A 20,270-nucleotide genomic window follows, 5' to 3' on the forward strand; every position below is an offset into this window, starting at 1 on the left:
TTGCCTACAAAGCCAAAAATAGACCAGCCCCTTCATACATGAGGTCAATGGTCAAAGCCCAATCTGTACCTTGAGTACTTCAAACCTCAAGTATGGCTCAGCTTGAAATACCTTGCTTCAGGTCTCATGGATGACAAGCATTGAGACTATTCTCTGTCCTGGCTCCAAGATGGTGGAATGAACTCCCACTTGCTGTCCTGACAGCAGACTGAAGACCCATCTATTTGCAGAATATTTAAAGGACAACTGACACTGCTCCCATATTAACTTGACTAATTTAGTACTTATGGTAGGGTATTGTTTATGTTGTCTAACAAACTAGCAATTATTGTTTATAGCACTTCTCATTGTTTAAGATAGACCTTATGTATTTTGTACTTCTAGGTATCAGCATTCATCCCTGTATTCTACAGTATTCTAGTTCATTGGTATGTTTGATTCTAACCTGCTGTACTGTATTAGGATGTATTCTATGAGTAAATGACGAAGCACTTTTTTAAGTCGCTCTGGATAAGAGCGTCTGCTAAATGCCGTAAATGTAAATGTAAATGTAAATCTCATTTATCTTCACTCCTTTGCGCATTTGTGTTTTGGTATATTTCACTAGATTCTCATTCCTCATTCCATGTTTCGTTACACTCTCAGTATATGTTCCTTTCCCTATTCATATTCACTAGTTCTCTGCTGTATGTAATACATTCTCTCTATGTTTTCATCTAAGTTGTTTGATCCTTGAATATTTGTCTTTTAGCTTTGTTTAGGTGTCTCTTTCCCTGTTCATGTATGCAAGTGTTGTCTGGCTTTCCTTTTTAGTTCCACTTACCTGTGTTTTTGTTATTCGATCATAAGTACCCGGTTCAGTGTATTCCCCTCTAGTTCTAGTTAAATTTATCATCATTATTCTCCGTTAGTTTCCCCGAAGTGTTTACACCCCCTTTACCCAGTTCTCGCAATCACCTTGTTAGCCTGTTGTTCTGTCTGTCCTTTGTTCTGCTCTTGTTTGTGTGTTTCTGTTATTAAATCTATTATTAATTATATTCTATTAGTTTTGTTCGTTATGGCATCCTTAGTGAGTTCCGTTTCACATAACCTCCAAGGCGCCGGCACTTCGCAAATGTGTTCACTCTCCACCCCTCACATGTTACACGTATGCACAGTTAAGACCTGGACCAAGGTCAGGCCTTAACAAAAAATAAAAGTTGGCTCATTTGGGAAACAGGAGTAACTAAAACAAAAAGTAATTAAAACAAGAAGCCACTCATCACCTGCCTAGCATAATTTTGTGCGGTTGTTTCTTTTTTTTTCAGGTTTAGTTCTGTTTTAAGTTTATTTTGTTTTGGGGTTTTTTTGTTTTGTTTTTTTGCTTTTTTTTTCCGTATGTTCACTGGTGAAGTTGTATTTGATTTACTGATTGGCAAAATTGGGTCTGACCCTAGACTGGACCTTAACAGATTAAAAAAATAATAATAATATCAATGGAGATAAATGTGTCTCTCTGGATCTGCTTTTCCAGGCTCTTTTATATTGAGAGTGTTGTCTGCAGTACTGCGTCCATTCACAGTACTCTTGCATAGAACAAGAAAAACACAAGACAGCAGCAGCAGCCACAAAAAATCAAAAGAGAAACAGATGAACTAGTCTGTAGAGCCACGATGGTAAGTGGAGCTGATAAAGCAGACAAAGATACAAGGAGGTGGTTTTAATGTTATGGGTGTTGGATGTATAAACTTAGTTGAAAACTGGATCTGTGACCTTTCATTTCCATTCTGTTACATAGTTCAATCCTACTTTCTGTATGTAATGTTTGGGTGAACAGAGACGGAGTCGAATGCAGTGAAACAGTATTTTAATCCAATAAAGGCAATCCAAGTTGTAGACCAAAAAACAGGCAGTAGTCAAACCAAAGTCAATCCAGTAAGGCAAACCAATACAAAGGGGAAAAAGCAAAGAGGGGATTCCAAATATACAGGCAAGGATTCAAGAACCAGAGACAATGAAGGAGAAATATAAACAATGCTCAGAAACGTATGACAGGCAAGTGAGACTTTGCAAAGACAGACAGAACATAGAGTTTATGTACAGAAATACAACAGGATAATGAGATAGATGTGTGACTATTAATCTGTAGAGTGGGAATGAACAGGGGGCTTGTGGGTAATGTAGTCCTCGGAAGTCCTCTACCCTTGTGTCAGACGTGACAGTACCCTCCCCAAAGAGTCTGAGTCGGCTTGCCAAGCCTAACAGCCACGAGGGCGACCCCTGGGAAGAGGAGCGGGTCAGAATGAGAGGCATGAAAGTTCGTGAACATTGAAGGGTCGAAGACGTCCCTCCTCGGGACCCAACATTTTGGGTCCATAACCCTCCCAGTCTATGAGATATTGTATCTTGTTGCCACGTCTCCTGGAATACAGTATCTCTCTTATGGTGTAAACTGGGGAGCCATCTGCGGTGGGAGAGCATTCTCAGATACAGGAGCCGTTAACGGTTCTGCAAAAGAGGGCTTTAAAAGTGACACATGAAAGGATGGTGAAACGCGATATAAACTGGGTAAGGTTAGACAGTAAGTAACATTGTTTATCTTACAGGCAATTAAGAACAGAGCTAGGTAGTGAGGTTGCAACTTATGGCTACCTTTAAGGCACATATCCCTGGTGAATAACCATACTCTATCTCCTGGATAATACTTTGGTGCAGATGATCTCCTTCGGCCTGACGCTGGAAACGTGATATGGCTCAACAGATTTGTTGGTGTGTCCTTTCCCATACCAGTTCATGCCATTTCATCTATTCATACACTGCTGGTGATGGTGAGGGCTCAGGCTTCCAAGGCAGAAATGGTGACTGGTAGCCAAGGATGCACTGAAAAGGCATTAATCCAGTAGCAGAATGGATGATAGAGTTATTTGCCATTTCTGCCCATATTATATACCACTCCTGTTGCTGGTCTCTGCAGTATAATCTTAAAAGCTTTCCTAGTTCCTGGTTCACACACACACACACACACACACACACACACACACACCTGGCCATTGCTTTGTTGGTGGTAACCAGAAGTCAAACTGACATTTACCCCCAGCTTCTCAATGAATGCCCTCCATACCTGGGATGTGAATTGGAGTCCTCGGTATGACATGCTATCCTCAAGTATTCCACAAGTCCTAAACACATTGTGGTTCCTAGATTTTTCCCACATTCCAGTAATTTTATTAAGTACACTTTAAATAGAACATAAAGATGCAGGCTCAAGAATGAACTGAAGAGAATAGCCGGTCCCGTCTTTATTCTGAGCTCAATGTTACAAAGGAGGTATTGTTCGGAGAATGTCTCACAATCACACAAAGAACACACATTTGTACACAGTTTTGAGAAGTGATTATGTAATTGCCCCACTGTCTTTACATACTAGTGTTTGAAATCTCCACCATGTTCAAAAATACATTATTCCATATATGCAAATTGAGATCCATCATTATACAAATTGAAGCTTGACACCATTATATCCCATTGGAAGATTTATTTTTAATTATTTTTTAAACAAAGAAAATCTCAACTCACACCACCAAACCCTTGCATGATGATGTTGCAGTTCAATATCACCCTGCCCTTGTAAGATAACAAACCTTGCTTAGCCACAGAACTCTCAAAGAGGCTTTCAAGTCTTTTAAAAACAGATCTATTCCAACACTAATGAAGTTATTTCTCACAGGAACAGGTCAGAGTAATCTTGAAAGATTTATACAGAAGCCTTGAAACCCCCTGCATCCGAGCCTCTGTTCTGCACATACAAAAAGGTCTCTGACCTTAGGATACCCCCAGAAACATTATTCATCTTTATGCTTTCAAACACAGTCTTGCACCACTCTGCACCTGTTACAGAGAGCTTCAAAGCCTATTATAATTAGATCACAGATCGCCTCATGAAAATAGAGAATAATGTTTGGCCTTTCCTTTGCCCCAAAACATTTCATTACCTCAACATACTGGAACATGATTGAGAGTATGCTGCACTCAAAATTAGGTGCCACTTCTCATCAGGTGTGTGAGTGTGTTTATAAAAAATTTTTTTTAAAAAAGCTTTTTTTTGGGGAAACAGTCCTTGAGTTTGAGAAAGGTGCTATATAAATGCAACTAATAATAATAATAATAATATTATTATTATTATTATTATTATTATTAATAATAACATTCAGACAGGGGTAAGTCTGTAACAAAATCTACAGCTATATGAGACCAAGGTCTCTGGTACTGGAATGGGCATGAGCTTACCAGAAGTGCAGGGAGCCTTAGATTCTGCACAATCTGAACATAATGATATAAAATCATGTATGTCCTTATTCATTGTCTCCCACCAATACTTACATGACAACAACTGTTGCGTCTTGACCTCCCATGGATGACCTGAAATAAGTGATGAATGCAACCAGGTCATTAGTCTGTCCCAGAAAGCCAGCAGCATGTACAGTTTCTCCTTTGGCTTGGATGGAGGTATGGTAGCAGTCCGCAGTTCGCCACTTTTCAGGTAAAATGGGTAAGGGTAAGTGTCTTTTTTCCTCATTACTCACGTCATAGATCCGGGACAGGACACCCGCCTTAGCATTCTTTGAGCCTGGTCTGAAAGTAATCAAGAAATGTAATCTTCTGAAGAATAATGACCATCTGGCTTGACAAGACACAAGTCTTTTAGCACTCTTAATGTATTTGAAGTTCTTATGATCCATTACCACAGTGAACAGATGTTTATCCCCCTCCAACCAATTCCTCCCCTCCTCCAGCACCAGCTTATCTGCCAGTAGTTCCCCATTACCCACATTGTAATTCCTCTCTGCTGGCATCAATGTCCATGAGAAGCAAAAAATACAGGTGCAGATTTAATGGCTTACCACTTCTCTGATGTGTCTACCCCTACGAAAAATGGTTCCTCTGGATCTGGATGTTGTAGCACAGGAGCTTTGGTAAATGTCTTCCTTAGAGACAGGCCTGTTCCACTTTGTGAGTCCAGTATAGTTTCTTGGGTCCCCCCCTTTAACATGGAAATCAGAGGAGAAGCCATAGTACTGAAATTGTGGATGAAACTCCTGTAAAAATGCAAAAGGTGTTCTTATTGGAAATGGAGGCCTGAATCTCCATGCTGTCACGGAATGCTCCTCTCCCCATGAGTCACGTGGAATGGCTCGCCGTGTGCAGGGGGATTCACATGTGTGTTATGTAACCACGCCCTCGGGGATTGCACACACCTGCACAGGGTTTACTGTTGTATGTTTGTCTGTCTATTTAAACCCCTGTCAGTTTGTGCACTGGTGTTGGTCATTGTCGCTACGTGTGTGTTCAATTAGATCTTTGTAGCTGTAACGTTAGTTTGTATAGTCCCATGTTAAAGTGTATGTGTTCTCCATTTAATGTTAATTGTATAGTCATGTTCATTGTAAATGTTGTATGTGAGTGCCATCTTTGTCATTCACGTTTAATGTCAATAAATGTTCTGCACTGTTGAGGAAGTCTGTACGTCTTGCACCGCGCCCTGTGGCACTTGGGCCAAAAAATGTTAGATATGCACAACTGCAAAGGCAAAGGCAGTCATCTTTCCTGCCAAGTATTACTCATCCATCTGTGTATGAAAATCATTCATATTTCTAAAATCAGATATGCTACATAATCTATCTGAACTGAGCTGAAACGCAGCAAATTGCTTAATATCTCTGGAACAATTTGATTTACAAAGCATATTAATGATGTAACATATAAGTGCAAGATACACATATAACAATGTGCATACCATTTGCATTGTAGACCAAGAACCGTCCTGCTGGTCCATCAAAAATGGCTGATCTTTTAGAAGATTCAGTAGTAAAGAAACTCTTGTCTTGGTCCACCTGCATTATTTCCATCTCAAAAAACTCCTGCATGATCAGTAAATCTGACCAGCATGTTACAGATTTCTGAATAGGTTGCACACTGGAAACATCATAAACATAGTACTCTATCCCAAACATTTGACCTTGAAATATTGAACTGGCTGACTCTTCCATGATCAATAGAATGTGACAGGTTTGTGATGATATTGGGTATATATCCCCATATTTACACAAGAGTGACCTACATTGGTGGAAATTCCAGACAGTACACAATTTGCTATTTTGCACTAAACTGATGTGCAGTACAAGGCTACTTTCACACATTATTATATAAGTAATTAAATGCTTAATCAGTAAGTGTAAAGAGAAAATCTGAGCTACCACAGTCAATAACTTATCTTACATGGTTGTGTTTGGTACTTTTAAATTTTACAGGATCAGGCTCTTTATCCACTTCAACATGAGGTGCATAAAAGTCTGTGTATTTACTGTAGCGAAATGACCATTCCTAAAGGGCTACTCCACCCATTTTACATAAAACATGATTTTTTAAAGTGTTTTGCAAAATGAGTCATCACATTTTGTCGTTTTCTTTGTGTGTGTTGTGTCCAACACCAAAGTGAAAGCAAAAAAATTTAAGTAACAATACCTGTCCGGAATTTATTGTAGAAGAATATCTCATTTAATCTAATTTAGTGCAACAGGGTATTATGGAAATAGTAAGGAAATGTTATGGTATGGTAAGCCATAATATAGATAATTTTGTAGATTTCACATTATTCTTCCTTCCTCATTTAGTCAGAAGAAAACTGGTCTCAACACAAATTCAAGCATCTGCTCCAAGCATGTAACCTCACCACATTACCATCTTATAGAAAAATTACTTACATTTACATGTTAGCACTTATACGTCATCTTTTGTTTTGTTTTTGGGCATACTTTGGTTCTTGATTATAAAAACCTGAAAGTAAAAACATAAAATTCTCAACAAATTTCTATAGCCTGTATTTTGCTTACCTTATGACATATTTACTCAGCCAGTTCATTAAAACTACCCCCATTAAAACCACCTCTCCTCTCTGGCCATCTTATCAGCTGACCAGAGGTACACTTTGTAGTTCTATAGTTACAGACTAGTCTATTTCTCTGCATACTTTGTTAGCTCCCATTTACATTGTTCTACATTGCATACATAATATGGAATATAAGTGTAATATAGTGCAAAGTGAGATGTAGTAGTACAATATAGAGTATAATACAGCAGTATAGCATATTTGCCATTGGCTAAAGTGAAAGAAAAAAATTAAAAACAACTTGAACAGGACTAAGAATCTCACAGTGTAATATACAATACATCATTAACAAAGAGCAGCACCAACAAAAACATTTTAAGTGAAGAGTGACATTGACTATCTATCAAATCCTGTATTGCCTATGACACACTTACTCATTGGGAAACTGAAGACAGAAGATTTAGCTCCATCTTAATCCTGACAGTCTCACCTGTCCTGTCAAAGTCCTCTGGCTTGAAGTATTCACTTTAGAACATGTAGGACTCACTGATGCAAAAAACCTTCACTTCTTAAAACTAGGTAGCCTCAACTCTCCTTCAGGAAATCTTCAGTTTGAGAAAAGTTAGCTAGCTGCTATTGTTACGACCCTATTACCTGCACCTTTCAAGAGTTCCAAATCTAGGTCCACAAAAGGGCACAACATAAAAAAACAAACAAACATGGAGATGCCCTCTGTACGGGATTTTCAGTGTTGTATTATTGGTTTTCTTGTTGTATGGACACACACACACACACACACACACACACACACACACACACACACACACACAGCATAAACTAAACCTAAACAGTAGCGTTTCTTCAGGGTGGGCTTTAGCTAGCCAGCCCTGGACGAGCATTCCTGTGGCCTTAAATAGATAAGAAACAGGTAAGGCAAACAAGGGACAGTTGAAAATGATCAGGAGATCAGGAAAAAGGAAGGTGCTGAGTGTGTGTGGCACTGTGCATATCTCTCAGGCTGTGTGCCTGGTGCACTATGAGAGTCTTATAGTTTTGTTATGGTTCTGGCTATTTATGTGGTTTCATATTAAATTTCCATTGCTTGTATTGTTTACATTTACTTTTTTGCATCTGAATAAATATCTGAACAAATCCTGTAGCTCAGAAATGGGTGGTCTAGCTAAAAATTAGATTTAGAAATGGCTTTGATATTTGAGGTATTCCATACTGAATCCATAGAGCATTAGGAAATCTCACAAAATCCAGTATATTAAAGACATCAGTCAGGAATCACTTCAAACTGTAGGCTACCATAACAAAGGAGGCTTTTAAGCACTTTTACTATGATGGTAACTTCTGATAATATATGCTGATGTTCCAAGAGCTCTGAAAAACTCTCAGACACGGTGTTGGCTCATACGAGAGATTATATATCTACCTTAAGTCTACTTTGGTGTTTCAGTCACTGTCCCAGATTGCTGTATTATAAAGTTGCTGCATTTATGACATCAAAAAAGCTGTCGTGAGCGGCAGCTTAGGTAGGTGCAGTTGCCAACACACTTGATTTTGGTGTTAGGCAGAATTGCACTCCATTGACAGGAAGAATGTCAGGCAAATCCAAAGAGAACTTGAAAACCAGAAACACAGAGGTGGCAAACACAAGAGGCTTCACTTGGAAAGCAGGTGTGTCAGGAGATTAAATAGGGAGGATAAAATGGGGTACAGGTGAGGGGTGTGGCTGATCAGTAAGATGAGCACTGAAGGGCAGGAGGAGCCAAGGTAGACGGTGTGACGCCAAGGATTGTTTTTACGCCTCGGTTTTGCAAATAAATAAGTCACAAGGATTACACCAAGTATGTTTGTAAATTAAATAATTTCTTATGGTTAAGTTTTTTTTTATTTAAGTTTTTTTTTTTTTTTTTACATTTTAGAAACACTACAAACAAAATACAAGTGAAATCCCATACCCTCCTCCATTGTGGAAATTGGCTTATTTATGTAGGGTGTGTAATTACATTAAAAATATGCTCCGATTCACTAACGTGGCAGGCAAAGTAGAATATGAACAGTGAGACTGATGGGCACCTGAAGGGGGCAATACAAGCATCTATATGTTGAGCTGGAGAAGTTAATGGTAAGCAGGATTAAAACACAGCTGTCTCACTATACTACCAGGTATGCCATGATAGTAACCCATAATACTATGCCATTTATCTAGCCAGAAACAATCATATCAACTACTGAACACTAAATTATACAAACAGATTCAATGGCGATAGCCCCTGAAAGTTGGCTGAAGTACAATTGCACTTAGTGGTGCAGTTATGCTTGTTCATAAAAAGATTACTGCAGTTTAGCTGAATGTGTAATCCTAAATGCAACTACACCTTGTATAGCACTGAATGAGGCAGAACAACTATGATGTCAAGGAATACATGACAATGATACAAAGGCCAGAGTAAAGGGAAGGCTCCACAAGAAGCAGGTGATGTACTCAGGCAGAGGAGTAAAGAACTAAGTCTACTCTCTTCTCAATACTACTGACTGCATCTTAAAAAATTAGAAAACTGCAACCGAATTAGATTAAGATCAATCCAATGATAATGATAATTCCAAAGAAATATGAAGATTTCATTCCAAACTGTTATTACTTACAACTAAAGCGGGTCTAGTAATGACATGTGGCAATCAGTCCTCTCCCAAAACTGTTAATTTGGCACTGATAGTGAGGGGACCGAAACTGGCCAGAGGCTCGCAGATAAAAGCGGTTTTATTACCCATGGGGTAATCCTAGATCATAGAGAGTACACAGGAAAAGGTCAGAATCATAACCATAACCATGATGTATCCTCAATGGAACAGCCTCTGGGGCAACAACCAGAATGACTCCATCTGGGATGGCCTCTTGGACATGATGCAGGCTTTTCTGGATGGAGCTAATGGAAGTCCACCACCAACTCAGAACCTAGGATGTCCTGTTCTAGAACCCAGCTCCTCCCCTCATGGCCATAGCCTTCCCAGTCAACCAAGTACTGCAGTCTTCCCATTATCCTCCTGGACAGACAGTGTAAACTGGGGTGCTTTCAACATTAACTGGTGTGGGTGGCACTATTTGGTGTGGCCTCATCCAATAGACCTAGGACAATAGACCTCAGAAGGAACACATGGAAGTATTGAAGATTCTAGATATTTATTGTTATAATCTTATTAGCACAGTAAAACATGCAGTCACACTGTAAAATGACATTTTTATTTTTCTAGTCCTCCATTGACAAATATTTATAAAATGTCACCAGTGAAAAATATTTATAAAAAGTCCTAGTTAGAAAAAAAAAGGAAAAAGATATGACATATGTAATGATATCTGTATTGCAAATAGCAAACTAGACTGTTGTATTAGGAATGAGTACAACAGTGAGTTAGAGACAATAGTGACTAGGCTCATCTCATTGATCTGCTTAATAATCTTTAATGGACCAATGTACTTGGAGCTCAACTTATTATTCCCCTCAGCAGATCTGAAATCCCCAAGCGACAGCAAAACCCCGTCTCCAGGCTGGTAAATAGGAGGGTTCCCCCATGATAGCAGACAGCTTGGGCACTTTTGGGCACATTCAATATGCTGACAGACTGAGTAACAATCTTAAACAACTGCTAATTCTGCCACAGAAGTTGTCCTTGATTGCTAATCACCGTGTTCACTAGCTCCAGATCCAACTTCTACATTTTGGCAAATTATTCTGTAAAGGGACAGAAACTGACCAGATATTCGCAGATAAAAGTTGTTTTGTTAACCAAGGGGTAATCCAATATCACAGTCAAGGCACAAGCAACAATCACAGAATCACAACAAGAGGCAAGTACAGGATACATACAGGACAAGCAAATTATATGTAAGCAAATACATACAATCCAACAGCAAACGATACCAAAAGTGATTAAAAAAACAAAGATGGGAGGGAAAACAGGTTGGTACACTTGCTTTGGTGTAGGTAAACACTTAAGAGACCGATCAGTACACACTGGTAAACTATGGCAATACACTGCAAAGAACCAACAGATAAGGGGCTTGGATTTAGACATTTGTAAAGCTGCTTTGTGACATCTGTTGTAGAAAGCGCTATACAAATAAATTTAGATTTGGATAAGCAGAGTATATGTAACTCAACCAAGACTGAGAACAAGTGGAAACAGTACTCGTGTTAGGGTTAAGAACTCAAACTTACAACTTTTAATTTCACCCACAACATTATACTCATACTCTGCCTGGGAGTACACATAACCTACTGTACAGTGAGAAGAGTCACACACCAGGATGGAATCACACCAGTTGCAGCTGTCGCTTCCTGATCGTCAACACCACATACAGCTGTTTCCCACAGTCATTAAGCCAGCAGTTTTTCAGCGTTGTGGGATCCTTGATCCACTCAGTGTACTTCAATAGCACAGCTGCTGTGGGACTGCGATCCCTCTGCTCACAAACCACTTCCTCTCATTCCTTCACTGGTGTACTGTTGGTTTGTTTCTCACTGGTTGCTGCACTGTCAGTTCACTCCCCAGTTACCTTGCTCACGTCATTGAGCTAGGAGCCACTATTTATCTAAAATAATCTAGGGAAACTCTACCCTCCAATGGCCAACACTGGCCTGGAGCGCTATCAAAGCAACAAGTCTAAATGAGAGTCCCTCCTAACTGGTACAAAGAGAAAGAGAAAAATCACATAAATCCAACCAGAACAAAGAGAAAACCAGACTGCCCAACTGCATACCTCTGACAATAGTTCTCTCCATTTGGTTGCTGAAGGACATGAACATATATTTCTCCATATTCCAATATCAGTCCCCTTCTGTTTCAGTGGGTTGTTAAATAATCACTGTAGGTTATTCCTATTATCTTAGATAATCTATATGTAGTCTATATAAAGATTTATTGGCCAAAATGTCACTTGCCTAACAGCCGAGTCATTATGAAAGACTATCCATGATGTTTGTGTGATGTTAGTCTACAAGCTGTGAACAGTTACAACAAAAAAACAACTAAGGGTCTAAAGTTGAAAACCTACCGGATATTTCTGCTAACAATTTGACTTAACATCTGTTACTTTGCAGCCAATAATCAGACGAATGGGGTATGTATTTTAAAACAATGGGTCTGGGTGCTATGGAGTTTTATAGTTATTCCATTCCTCAAACACACAAAAAAATGGACTTTGATAAATATCTAGAAAGCCCTAAAGATAGCTGTGGGGTTTAAGCATGGCCTCAGATTAGTGATATTTTCTTTATTTTTAAAAAATATTTGCCCTAGTGTCATCTTAGTAAATCTTAAATGAAGAGCCAGGAATACTTTATTGAAAATCACTGTGCTCTTGTTCAGAACATACATAATGTCCCACAGGGACATAAACAGCCTAAGTCCAAATGAAGATTCAAGTGACAACATAATTTTTAGTAGTTTTTCCTACACCTAACCTGTTTATAGTAAGCTATTGCTTTCTTTAAAGCTCTATTTGAGTAGGTACTAGTTAGAAATGTGTAACCATGACATACAGTATTCCTTACCTATAGCTATTTTGTTATCCTTCTCTTTAACATTATAAGTCTTTTTGTGATGGATTTATATATACTGTTATTTCTTCATGTTTACACTTTCAAGGTACCAGAGAATTGTATTGCTGTGGTTTCTTCAATTAAAGGCCTAGAAAATGTAACATTAGTGTATTTAACCTTATTCAACAACTCAGGCTGAGCAATCGGAATATGTTTTTGTTAGTCTAGTAATGTCTAATAATGATAAAATAAAAGTGTTGAATAAACAGTCCATGAAGGTGAATGAATGTTACATTAATACTTCATCACACATAGCTGTATGTGCATAATATAAAAATCACTGCAGGTCTATGTATGAATTATATGTAAATGAAGAGATGAAACAAATTTTTAAACAGCTTCAAACTCTGTTCTGTCACTGAGGACCACGGGCTGTATTCACAGCAATGACAGGCTGAAAGAAGGAACATAACACAGCAAAGTTAAGAAGCGTCACCACTGATCTTAAACTGCTGAGAAGTCTGGAATTGCACGTGAACTTTTACTGGGTTCTTACCACGCTGGTCCGTGGGGAGCAGCACTGAATGACTTTGCAGCAGAACGCAGCCAAGGTGGCTGAGAGAGCAATCTGAGCTGCCTGTGCCAGCAATTTCACTCCTATGACATGTTCATACATGTCCTGTGGAAAAACAATTAAATTAAGAAATGTATCTGTATTGTTATGTTTCTGGATATAATTATGTGCCTTAGTCTACTTCCCTCTAACCTTCCTCTCCAAAATATACACATTGTGGGTGTAGCCAGGTCTTGATTGGTTGTAAGAAACTGTGACACAACAAAAAAAATGTTCCCTACAAAAGCAGGTACCCAGGGTGGTCCTACACTCTGCATTTTTCTGAAACGATGCTCTATTTACCATTTATCTCACAAAACAGCCTAACCTGTGTTTTTGAAAGTGCAACCTGGACTGTGTCAGTAAATTAGCCCTCTTATATGTTAATGTACAGATTCACTGTATGTCTCTGTATTTATGTGATTTAGCTTCTTGAAATCACTTGGTATAACTAATTAAGAGGGTTGCAAAGAGCCAAGGAATGCTCATGACAGCGAGGCAATACTGAGCAACCAAGATTTTTCACAGATTAATAGAAAAATAAGAGCATCAGGTAATGAGATATCCAGACCACACTAAAATTAACCCTTTTTGAACCCTTTTTGCATAAATACTCTAGCCACAGTGACTAAGTATGTATGTTAAATAATGAATTATGCTTCATATTAAGAATTACAATCTGTTAGTTTTAAAAGTTTCAGAAACACAGTATGCCAAAACCCACATCATCCTGTAAATTGTTCGACTTTGTCAGTGTGTATATAATGTTGCCCAGATCACACAGACCAAATTTCCAGTAACTTAACTGGAGCATATACATTTGAAAGGGTCTACAGAGAATGTTCGAGCCAGACAATTTCTTTTCTTCTAGTACCAGGGTCAAATTTGCAGAGTACATCCTTTTTTTATGTCAGAAGTGGCATTGTGATGAATGTAAACTACTGAGCAATAGCAAAGCTATATCAATGAGCAATATCAATGATCGTGTTCTATAGCTGAAAGGGTAAGCGACAGACTGTAAGTAAAAATAAAAGTGTAGCAAGGGAACAAAATGCAATATTACCAGGAGTTTTCCACACAGGATTCTTCCCGAGGTGCTGTTTTGAGAGTCACGCCAGCAAAACCGAAAGCCTGGGCTTTCAAATTCGGTCCCAAGATTGGTGATCATGCAGAACACTGACACTACACACATCACAACCTGCACTCCCAAACAGGCCTTCAGCTGTGAGGAGACAAAACAGGCATGCACACAGACAGAGACACACACTTTTAAAACATTGCTATGACATAATCGTGTATGAGCTGTGACTGTATTCTGAATAACGGCAGCTATTGGGCAAGATGTCCAGGTGGTGTGTCAGTGCTTCCTTGCTTACTGTAGGAAGATGCAGGTTCTGAGCACCTACTGCCACACCACCAGCTATTAAGCCCTGCAGGATTGAAAACAAATACCCACTAGAAATCAGATATCAGACAGTGCATTAAAAAAATAACCAACTGCATCATATTAGGCTAGTAATGATAATGATTTAATGATTTTATTATAAAGAGATCAACTTACAAATAAAGAAAGACCTCCAAATATCAGGTGTGCCATTGACTCATTTCCCGAAATGGCATATCTGATGCTCATGAGAAAGAGACTCAGCATAATTTGCGTAATCTTTGGAGAAAGAAATAACATAGATATCATCTCTGCCTTGTGAAGAAACAGTCAAAAGATTAAAAGTAGGTCTAAAGTGAAGCGACCCACAAAGGTAGGTTCCATCTACAAACCCCTAAAGCTTTAGGTTCTGCCTCCAGGTACTTGTTTTTTTGATAGGGGTCTTTCTGAAAGGCAACCTCCACTAGGGCTCCTGTTTCAGTCATGGAGTTTTGTTTTGGGGGACCAGCATTCTGAACACCAGAGTCAATAATCTCCACCTCACCTTCTTCTATTAAACATAAAATCAAAGTAGCAGTCATTAGTGCAGCACGCACGTAGAAATATTCTTATTCCAGAAAAATTATTAAGTAGAAGTAAGCGGAAGTAAAACAGGAAACAACAGCATTACAACCATTCATAAAATAAGCACTTATCATTAGTAGAGGCCCACACTACTTTTGCTAGTATTGAACGTGAAATACGTCTTTTAGGCGAGTGTGTGTGAAAATGACCTTTGAGAGAATGTTTATTTTACTGACAGCCTCGAGTCATATAGGACATAGATATGCAGTTTTAAATGATACATGTCATCTCTGGAAGGCTTTGGTATCAATTATTACTTTTTTGTTGATTAAGGAAATTAACTTTACTGGAATTATTGTCTTATTAACGAATTCACTCAACATTCCAGCATGCCGCCTTCTAATTCGCGCAGGAATAACACCAGACAAAATTAATAGCATATGCTAAATCGTTTATTTGTCCAAAATTACGAAAATATTTGATTTACATAACTGTCTGAATTGCAGATGAGGCAAGTGATAACGTAAATCTAATGCACTTTTTTGGGGGGTCAGTCTAGCTGCTACGAATTCCGTTTTTCCGAAAAGCGCATACATGATTAGGTATCTAAAGTTGAAAAACAGTTAACATACCTGCCATGTTCCTGTCCTTGAGTCTAAACGTTGATTACCGTGTCGTAAAATATAAAAGAATAAAGAATTGTTTATGTCCGTGAAGTGGGTTTTCTTGCATGTGTTTTGCTATTTTTCAGTCCCACCCCTCACGGTGAAATTTGACGCCGATTACATCTGGAACTGCCAAGGGGATTCAAATCCGGCCCGAGCCACAGCGCCATGTCATCTTCTTATTCATACATTAATTATTTCCAGATTGGTATTACGGGAGTTTTAAAAGATTATGTTACTACTGTAAAAATAATACTCATCTGGATTACGGTTGCTATTGTTCCTTGACACTAATTTGATGCTATGAAAGTGGTGTAACTTTTACAACAATAATTGCACATTATAGTACAAGTCCATTAGAGGCTAAACAAAACACACTTACCTTGCTTACCAAGATTATGTTGCTGGAAATTCGTATGAGCAACTTAATAACGAATCTGTTCCGCAGACTGTATATAAAGTCTATGATCTGCTCGTACAAGTGGTTCTTACATGATGCTTACTGACGATGGGCTCCGTTGTCATTTGTATGTCCGTTTCAAAGCGTGTAATTAAGCCATAACTATGACTTTGTAGCGAGATGTGACGAACGTGACAGAAATATAAACTGAAATTAAATTAAATGTTAATTTATATTTTTGAATATTTGTTTCACCTAACGAGGAGGCATTAGCGTACTTGTAAACCCTTTAACTTCAACCAGTGGGCAGATAATTAGGCCACCTTTTCATGTGCAAAGATTGCTTAGATAAAGAATGCGCACAAGGCCGGGCTAAAACTGCCCGACAAAAGTCCATTTGCCCTTTTTGGCACATCTGCTTGTGTGGGTCATAGAGACGGTCAAATGCACCTGACACGTCAGACTGCAGCTAGAGCCAAACTTGACGTTGCTGACGTTGTGCAAGAGCCCCGCTGCGTTATTCTGAAGTTATGGAAATGATTAATGACAAATAACCAGTGGGATTCCTTGTGAATAAAAATCTCCACAGATGCATCAGAACAGTTCGCAGCTTGTCCCGTCAGTATCGCCTTAAATTATCACATGAACCAATGTTAGCTAGGTTAGCTAGCACAGATGACTAACATATAGGAAGCTTCATTGGCTTTTCTGATAATCATAAGATAACGCGGACGTTAGCTTAGCAGGAACCGAACACCGAACAGAAGACTGAGAACGACAAAAGGGCCGGAAGGGAGGACGAGGAGATACAACAAAAGACGACAGTTGACGAGGGACGACCGGAGGCGCAAAAGGACGAAGAAATCAAAAACGCAACACAGGCCAGAACAGGGACAAAGCGACAAGAACAAAAACAAACAGAACGGACACGCAGATGGGCACAGGGACAGAAACAAAGGGGGACACAGGAACTGGAATGGGCACAAAAACAGGCACAGGGACGGACAACACAACAGGGGTAAAAACAAAACCAGGCATGGGTGAAGGCAAAAAAAACCCCAAAGGGGCAGCAGGAACAGGCAACAAAGGAGACATGAGAGGCCCATGGGGAACAGGAGACACAGGCCAAGGCGGGACGGGTGGGAACCCCGGGACAGAGGCAGCAGGTGACGCAGACGGGGGCAGAATGAGCGGGAACGTGCATGAGACTGGCAATGAATCCAGGGAGTCCAGAGGTGCGGCTGCTGTGTCCAGCGGCGGGTCCGGGGACAGGCTGAGTAGCATCCAGTATGACGGGAACAGGAATTAGAACTGGCAGGGTGGAGTCCTTCTCGCTGGAAACTGGAACTGGAACTGGGCAGAGTCCTTCGTGCCAGGAACAGGAAGTGGCAGGGAAGCCACTTGTGGGTCAGCCACTGGTACAGGTGGGGTGACCCTGGAGGAACACACTGAAACCGAACCCTCTTGGTGCTTTTCAAAGTGCACATGGGCTATGTGGAGCACACACCAAGTACTGTAAAATGGGTTATATGAGCCTTCACTCTGCCTACTCATGTCTTGCGCTGCAGTCTGCTCCCCCCTGTAGCGATGGTCAAGACAGGCAAACTCACCTGGGACTTAACTGGGATGTCATCATCGTCGTAATATACAGGATCCTGTTTTTTCTGCGAAGGACGAGATGCCTGTGTACCTGTACCACCAGAAGATTTGCTTTCTCTGGCTTGGTGGTGCAGAGGCATAACAGGCTTGGACTGCATGGAAACAGCCAGAGTCTCATCCCAGCAGAACAAGGAAGGTGCTGTTTGTCTGTGTGGCAGGTGGCATATCAACTCAGGTTGTGTGCCTGGCACACTATGCTTATTGTTTTGTTATGGTTGTGGCTATTTATGTGGTTTCTTATGAAATTTCCATTGCTTGTATTGTGTACATTTACTTTTTTTGCAACTATCTGAATAACTCCTGTAGCTCATGAATGGGTGGTCTAGATAAAAATCAGCTTTAGAAATGGCTTTAATATTTGAGAAATTCCACAGTGAATCCATAGAGCATTAAGAAAGTTAACAAAATCCAATATATTAAAGACATCAGTCAGGAATCACTTCAAACTGTAGGTTACAACACCAAAAGAGGCTTTTAAGCACCGTTACTATGATGGTAACGTCTGATAATCTATGCTGATGTTCCAAGAGCTCCGTAAAACTCTCAGACACAGTGCTGGCTCAAGCGAGAGATTATATATCTAAATTTAAGTCTGCTTTGCTGTTTCGATCACTGTCCCACACTGCTGTATTATAAAGTATCTGGATTTAAGCTATCAGATGAGCTATCATGAACGACAAGTTATGTAGGTGCAGTTGCACACAGACTTCATTTTAACGTTAGGCAGAACTGCACTCTTTTGAGAGGAAGAAAGTCAGGTAAGCCAAAGAGAATTTGAAAAACAGAAGAGGTGGCAAACACAAGAAGATTCACTTGGAAAGCAGGTGTATCAGGGGGTTAAATAGGGAGGATAAAATGGGGTACAGGTGAGGGGTGTGGCTGATCAGTAAGATGAGCACTGAAGGGCAGGAGGAGCCAAGGTAGACGGTGTGATGCCAAGGGTTGTTTTTATGCCTCGGTTTTGCAAATAAATAAGTCACCAAGTATGCTTGTAAATTAAATAATTACTTATGGTTAAGATCATGATTTTTTTTAATTTTTTGTTAACCCTGCAGACAAAATACAAGTGAAATCCCATACCCTCCTCCATTGTGTAAATTGGTTTATTTATGTAAGGTATGTAATTACATATAAGGGAACATTAAAAATATGCAAAAATGCAGAACACCCCTGCTTCGATTCACTAACATGGCAGGCACAGTAGAATATGAACAGTGAGACTGATGGGCACCTGAAGGGGGCAACACAAGCATCTATATGTTGAGCTGAAGTTAATGGTAAGGAGGATTAAAACACAGCTGTCTCACTATACTACCAGGTATGCCATGATCGTGACCCATAATACTATGCCATTTATCTAGCCAGAAACAGTCATATCAACTACTGAACACCTTAAATTATCCAAACAGATTCAATGGCGTTAGCCCCTGAAAGACGGCTGAAGTATGGCTGGCATTAGCGGTGCAGTTCTATGCTTGTTCAGAAAAAATTACTGCAATTTAGCTGAATGCGTAATGCTAGAAATCTTCCTGTGAGCACTTTCAGCACACAGTATAACTGCAAATTAGCAATGTAGATGCCACTACACCTTGCAAAGCACTGCCTGAGGCAGAACAACTATGATTTCAAGGAATACATGACAATGATACAAAGGCCAGCGTGAAGGGAAGGCTCCACAAGAAGCAGGTGATGTACTCAGGCAGAGGAGTAAAGAACTAAGTCTACTCTCTTCTCAATACTACTGACTGCATCTTAAAAAATTAGAAAACTGCAACCGAATTAGATTAAAATCAATACAAAAATAATGATAATTCCAAAGAAATATGAAGACTTAATTCCAAACTGTTATTACTTAGAGCCAAAGCAAGTCTAGTAATGACATGTAGCAATCAGTCCTCTCCCAAAGCTGTTAATTTGCCACTGATAGTGAGGGGACTGAAACTGGTCAGAGGCTCGCAGATAAAAGCATAGAAAGTGGTTTTATTACCCATGGGGTAATCCTAGTGAGTAAACAAGCAAAGGTCAGAATCATAACCGTAACCCTGATGTATCATCACTGGAACAGACTCTGGGGCAACAACCAGAATGACTCCATCTGGGATGGCCTCTTGGACATGATGCAGGCATTTCTGGATGGAGCTAATGGAAGTCCACCACCAACTCAGAACCTAGGATGTCCTGTGCCAGAACCCAGCTCCTCCCCTCATGGCCATAGCCTTCCCAGTCAACCAAGTACTGCAGTCTTCCCATTATCCTCCCAGACAGACAGTGTAAACTGGGGTGCTTTCAACATTAACTGGTGTGGGTGGCACTATTTGGTGTGACCTCATTCAACATATCTGGGACAATAGACTTGAGAAGGAACACGTGGAAGTATTCAAGATTCAAGATATTTATTGTCGTAATTTTATTGCCACTTATACCTCTTTTGTTTTGACAACATACTGAGAAGTTTTAGGATCCAACTTGATGACTGATTTTTTTTTTTTAAATGAATGGTGGAAAGTAAGATCAGTGTGACGTTTGCCCAAGTGCCGCAGGGCGCGGAACAGGATGCACAGACTCCCTCGA

The 20,270-nt window shown here is 39.7% G+C and overlaps 1 protein-coding gene across 7 annotated transcripts; it reads right to left on the minus strand.

Moving 5' to 3' along the window:
• Nucleotides 1-1,845: 1,845 nt before the first annotated feature.
• On the minus strand, nucleotides 1,846-15,751 carry LOC113584716 (uncharacterized). 7 transcript variants are annotated; one of them, XR_014115963.1, is made up of 8 exons: nucleotides 15,608-15,751; nucleotides 14,804-14,961; nucleotides 14,589-14,690; nucleotides 14,404-14,457; nucleotides 14,091-14,249; nucleotides 4,881-5,020; nucleotides 2,632-4,611; nucleotides 2,267-2,500 (listed from the first exon to the last, which is right to left on the minus strand). XR_014115963.1 is itself a non-coding variant. In XM_035519724.2 (8 exons), coding segments are annotated over exons 1-7 (621 nt in total). In that variant the 5' UTR covers nucleotides 15,615-15,751; the 3' UTR covers nucleotides 2,542-4,398; nucleotides 4,563-4,610. The 7 variants fall into 7 exon arrangements, 6 of the variants coding, with proteins under 6 accessions (XP_081551140.1, XP_081551142.1, XP_081551141.1 ...); XM_035519724.2 differs by lacking the exon at nucleotides 2,267-2,500 and having other exon boundaries at nucleotides 2,542-4,398; nucleotides 4,563-4,611; XM_081695015.1 differs by lacking the exon at nucleotides 2,267-2,500 and having other exon boundaries at nucleotides 2,541-4,611.
• Nucleotides 15,752-20,270: the final 4,519 nt, after the last annotated feature.

The sequence above is a fragment of the Electrophorus electricus genome, chromosome 13 (genome assembly GCF_041902795.1).
Source record: "Electrophorus electricus isolate QZ-2024a chromosome 13, ASM4190279v1, whole genome shotgun sequence".
In the NCBI taxonomy this organism is placed as follows: domain Eukaryota; kingdom Metazoa; phylum Chordata; class Actinopteri; order Gymnotiformes; family Gymnotidae; genus Electrophorus; species Electrophorus electricus.